Source organism: Morone saxatilis, unplaced genomic scaffold, assembly GCF_004916995.1.
Source record: "Morone saxatilis isolate NCDOM2014 unplaced genomic scaffold, NCSU_SB_2.0 Contig12, whole genome shotgun sequence".
NCBI classification, from domain to species: Eukaryota; Metazoa; Chordata; class Actinopteri; family Moronidae; genus Morone; species Morone saxatilis.
Genome location: NW_023339674.1, coordinates 19593667 through 19598513, shown reverse-complemented (window position 1 = coordinate 19598513; position 4847 = coordinate 19593667). Strand labels below are relative to the sequence as shown.

The 4847-nt window shown below is 39.1% G+C and overlaps 1 protein-coding gene across 1 annotated transcript; it reads right to left on the bottom strand.

The window, feature by feature from the left end:
* Positions 1-3738, bottom strand: LOC118321502 (cytochrome P450 2J2-like; the record flags this gene model as incomplete). The annotated part of the gene is given in 9 exon segments (XM_035652843.1): positions 1-525; positions 645-786; positions 892-1079; positions 1180-1321; positions 1467-1643; positions 1731-1891; positions 2060-2209; positions 2654-2816; positions 3473-3738. Coding segments are annotated over 9 exon segments (1482 nt in total). The 5' UTR covers positions 3656-3738.
* Between the last annotated feature and the right edge of the window lie 1109 nt (positions 3739-4847).

Below are 4847 nucleotides of genomic sequence, written 5' to 3'. Positions count from 1 at the left end.
GTTAAAGAGGCTATTATATGCATATAACCTTTAGCCCTGTTTCTAACTACACTCTATGTCCAAGTAAACAGCGGGATGTTGAGACTTCACTAAAAACAGGTTATCAGTGTCATAAGTTAATGACCATGTTGTTAAAGATCAAAAAGCTTGTCAGACCAGTGATAGATAGATACAGTATTAGTATATTGTACACTTTTATAGTTGATTTAGTGTGTTTAAGTTTAAGTGGGAATGTAATACTTCCATGGCAAACTTTACACTAAGTGTACTGAACTGAACTATAACATTAGCAGTGAGTTATTATTCATGATCTGATGGGAGGACAGAGTACAGCACCGATGCTGTAAAATCAGCGGGGCACAGCAAATATCCTGAACTCTTCGGGGGAATGGGTGAAGCCCACCACAGCCTCCATGCTGGGCATTTCTCCAGGAACAGGAGAAAAAGTGAAGCGTTGAAGGAGACATGTAAAGAACAGGAACAGCTCCATTTTGGCCAGGTGCTCCCCTAAACACACACGTTTACCTGCAGGGAAACAGTAGCTTTAGGTCAGTAGATTCCTAACTTACATGTTGCTATATGAATGGTTGTATGTTGGTAGCAATTCCTGTAAGCTACAGAATATCATTAAAGTGAAAAAGAACCTGCTGAAAATGGCAAGAAAGCGTCTCTTCTGCGAAACTGGCCCTCTGAATCCAAGAAATGCTCAGGGTTGAAGATATCTGGAGTCGCCCACTCATTCTTATCAAACAGGGCAGACCCAAGCATTGTGCTAATAGCTGTGCCCTAGAAAAAAACAGTCATGATATGTTCATATCAGTTATAGAAAATAATTTACAGATTTAACAGCTTGCTATTCATCCCTGGGTCAGTCTGATATAAGTCCTTTACCTTTGGTATGAAGTATTCTCCCAGTGTAGCGTCTTTAGTGGCCATTTTAGGGAATCCCAAGGGAACAATATTTCCCATCCTCTGTGTCTCATGGATGACAGCATCAGTGTAAGGCAGGTTGGGTCTGTCGGCCAGGTTGGGCTGACGAGACTGTCCGATCACTCTGTCTATCTCTGCCTGAACTTTCTCTGAAGGAGTTGCAACAAACAGGCTTGACACTTGACATTAAACTTTCTATAACCTTCATGAGAATACTCCCATGCTCAATGTGACTGATAACATACTAACCCTGTATCTCTGGGTAGTGCAACATGTACACAAGGGCCCAGCGTAAAGTTGTGGCAGATGTTTCTGTACCAGCCTCAATCAGGTCCAGGGTGCAAACCAGCAAGGTTTCAATGCTGAATCCTGCCTGGGGATCCTCCTTTTTCTAGCAGAAAAAGAAAGAATATGCTGTTATTTTATGACATTGTACACTAAGCCATGCATTCTTAGCCTTAGACGAAACGATTTTTCAGTGCAACAGCTGATGTATGTCGACATTTTGCTTTACTAAAAATGCGGACATATCTTACCTTTTCCATCTCTGCCAGGTATACGTCGATATAATCACGAGGGTCATCAGGATTCCACTCTTCCTGGTGCTTCTCTACTTCTTTCTTCAGGAAAGTCATGATCTCGTGGTAGTTTGCGAGGACAGTCTGATGAGGTCCTGGCAGGTACTGCATCAAGCCGGGGAAGGCATCATACAGCTAGTGATGGGACAAACTCTCCGATCAGTAAAAGACCCAGTTTATTTTCTGATCACAACTTGATAGCTGAGGCAGATCAGGAATTACCTGAGTCTGAGCAGAGCCAGCGAGCACAATGGCCTCATTGTCCAACTCAAGAACCTTGCGAAAGCTTTGATCACTGTATTCAAAGCGATGTCCGAAGATCACAGAGGAGATGATGTTACTCACTCCATTCGTTATGATGTAGTGGGGATTGAATGGTCTTCCTGGGAATACAATGAATTAAATTCAAGTGGTGATAAATCATATTAGGGTGTAGCGTCACTTTATTTGTCACATACATTCTGCACAATGGTGATGTGATGATACTGTTAACCAGATTTTTGCAGTAGTCAAGTTATGTGAACTAACAGATGAATCTATGATCTACATACCTTGTTCCTCTTTGAAAGCTTCACAGATGAAGTTGCTTTCCACTTCAATGTATGCTTCCAGTGACTTCTGCCCCTCTCCAAAATAACGCAGGTGAGTGTTGGCAAACTTCCTCTGCTTCCTCCACAGGTAACCATTGCTCAAAGCTATGCCTGTGGGAAAGTGAAATCAAATTATTTACAAATCAAACAACCCCTGCTCAAAGATGGCGTATCATAGATGTAGCATGGACGATACATGGAGGAATTAGATATAACCTGCCAGTTAATATTACTTTTCATTAATGTTTCTTTCATATATTTCAGGAAATTAATTTTTATTATATTATTATTACTTATATTCTGGTAACAACTCTTTTAAGTTCAGTTATGAATTCTGATTACAGAGATCTTGAAGGCTGGAATTAACTATGAACCAGACTCTCATTTTCAAGTTCTCCATAATTATCTTGTTATTTTGAGAATTTAGCCCTTTTCTCAAGACAATTAGATAAATCAACTTGTGATCTTAAGATAACGGCATTAAAAATGCAAACATGGCTGTTCTTGGCCTCTGAAAGAAGAAGATCTGCGCCTGTGGCATACAGTCATACTCACCAATGCCCTTGAAGATAACATGAAAGAGAGGGACGATAGGTCGATCAATAAAGCAGTCCAGCTGGTTAACAAGAGCCTCTTTGACCATCTTGTATCCCGAAATAAACACCATCCTCTCATTGCCCCTCCGCAAGCTGAACACTGGACCATACTCCTGAGCAAGCTGCATTTAAAAGAAATTACAAATGTTTCACAAGCACTGTATTCTTTCAATATAAGAATGATACATTTAATAGAAACAAAGGCTGTTTTTGTCTGATGAAATGCTTAAAAAGTGTGAACAATTATATAAACACTCATAATAAAGTTTCCCTTGTGACCACTGTTTCTCTGTTTCTTCTCGTGATTTTTGAATCCATTCTCTTTGACATACTAAGTAAATTAGTACTTATTTTCCATGCATTGACCTGCAGTTTGTCACTGATTATTATGTTTTGAGCTGCGGAAATGTTTCATGTTATTTTGAAAACTCACATACAAAATGGTGGTCGAAATTATTTTATAGCCTTAAATAAAAATTTGGCTTGGGCAAAATACATGAATATGTACTGTGTCATTATGTTGACAAGGCTACATTTTGTAAGCCAAATTGCTTCTGGGATATTAAAGGCCCATTGTGTAGGATTTACTGGTATCTAGTGATGAAATTGCAAATTGCAGCTAATTGAACACCACTTGCATCTGTATTTGATAATCTGCATTAAACTTGCAAAAAATGCCAAAGTCCTCATCTACAGCAAGTGTTTGGTTTGTCCGTTCTGGGCTTCTGTAAAAACATGACTCTAGTCTGGGAAACTAAAATGTTACTGTTCACCTCACCTTTTCCATTGTCTTGAAGTCAACTCCTGTGAAGACATTTCCCAGAAAAGGCAAAGCCCAGGGTCCAGGTGGAAAGTTGTGTGGCCTCCAGTTTCTGACCACATCAGTCAAAAGTAACACAACAAAACTGAACAGCAGCCAACTATACAAGTCCATACACTCAAAAAGTGCTTGAAAAATCATGCTAAAGAGATTTCAAAAAGCCCTCTGTAAAATCAGTTTGCTCCTGCAGACAAGATGGTGGTGCCTCTCACATTATATGGGAGTGAAGTGGAGGAGGCCCAAACAAGGAAATGTTATGTAACAGTGGTGGCCTCCCAGGACCTCTGAAGTGAAAAACAAGGCTGGAGCATGAACTCTGGTTGCTGACTGCATGCATTAGAGCAATATTATCTGCTGATTTAGGCCTATTGCATACATACCAGTATTTTTTCCATTTCATGCACTGCAGAGAGGCCTGTAGTTTTTACAGGACAGATGTTATTAGCTATTTATTTTAATTTTATGTATTCTTTATTTTCTCAGTGTTCATTTTTAGAACGTACATTATTTAACATATGAAAGAATCATTATATAATTCATCATATATTATATATATTTTATTTAAATGTGTCTTGACTGCATGCTGGTTATATAGGAAAATGAATGTGCCTTGAACACTAGTGCCCATGAAGCAGTCAACAAAAACATTCTGCTTCCTTGTTTGGAGTTGGCATTTAGTTTTAAAAAAGATGTTCAACCAAATATCCTGCAGTGATCTTAGGAGGAATTATACAGTCTTATATTGTCTTATTATACAGAAGAGGCCTTCACTGAATACCTTGATGGCTCAGAGGTTTCCCCTCTGGTGTTGTGTCAGTTTGTGGTAATTTTACTTTACTTGAATATGCATCATGTAAGCACAATTTAAACTATAATCTAGCCTCTAAAATAAAGGGTCATTAAATGATGCAGGTCCCACCTTAGTTAATACTGTACTCATGAGGAGCAAATTACTGAACACATTTGCAATAAATCAAATTACCAAAATCAACTGATGTACAGGGAACTTGGGATTTTTATGGCCCCTATGGGGGCTTGGGAATTGTGTCTGCTCTCCCCAGGTGGTAATCCAACCTTGACTCATATTAGTCCTCAAAGAGATGGATCTACAAGGGCACAATGGAGGAAAGTAACTAAGGACCGTACTTCAGTCCAGTTACTTTTACATAAAACAGTACTGCCACTGAAGAACACGCATAGGCTTATTCCTGTGTGCATGTTTTGGATTTTATTTTGAAGGTTAGGAATGCAAACATAAAGTCTTATCTTGATATTAGCCTGGCTGGGTTAATGGTTATAAAAGCAGCCCACTTACAGTGCCTTGCGAAAGTAT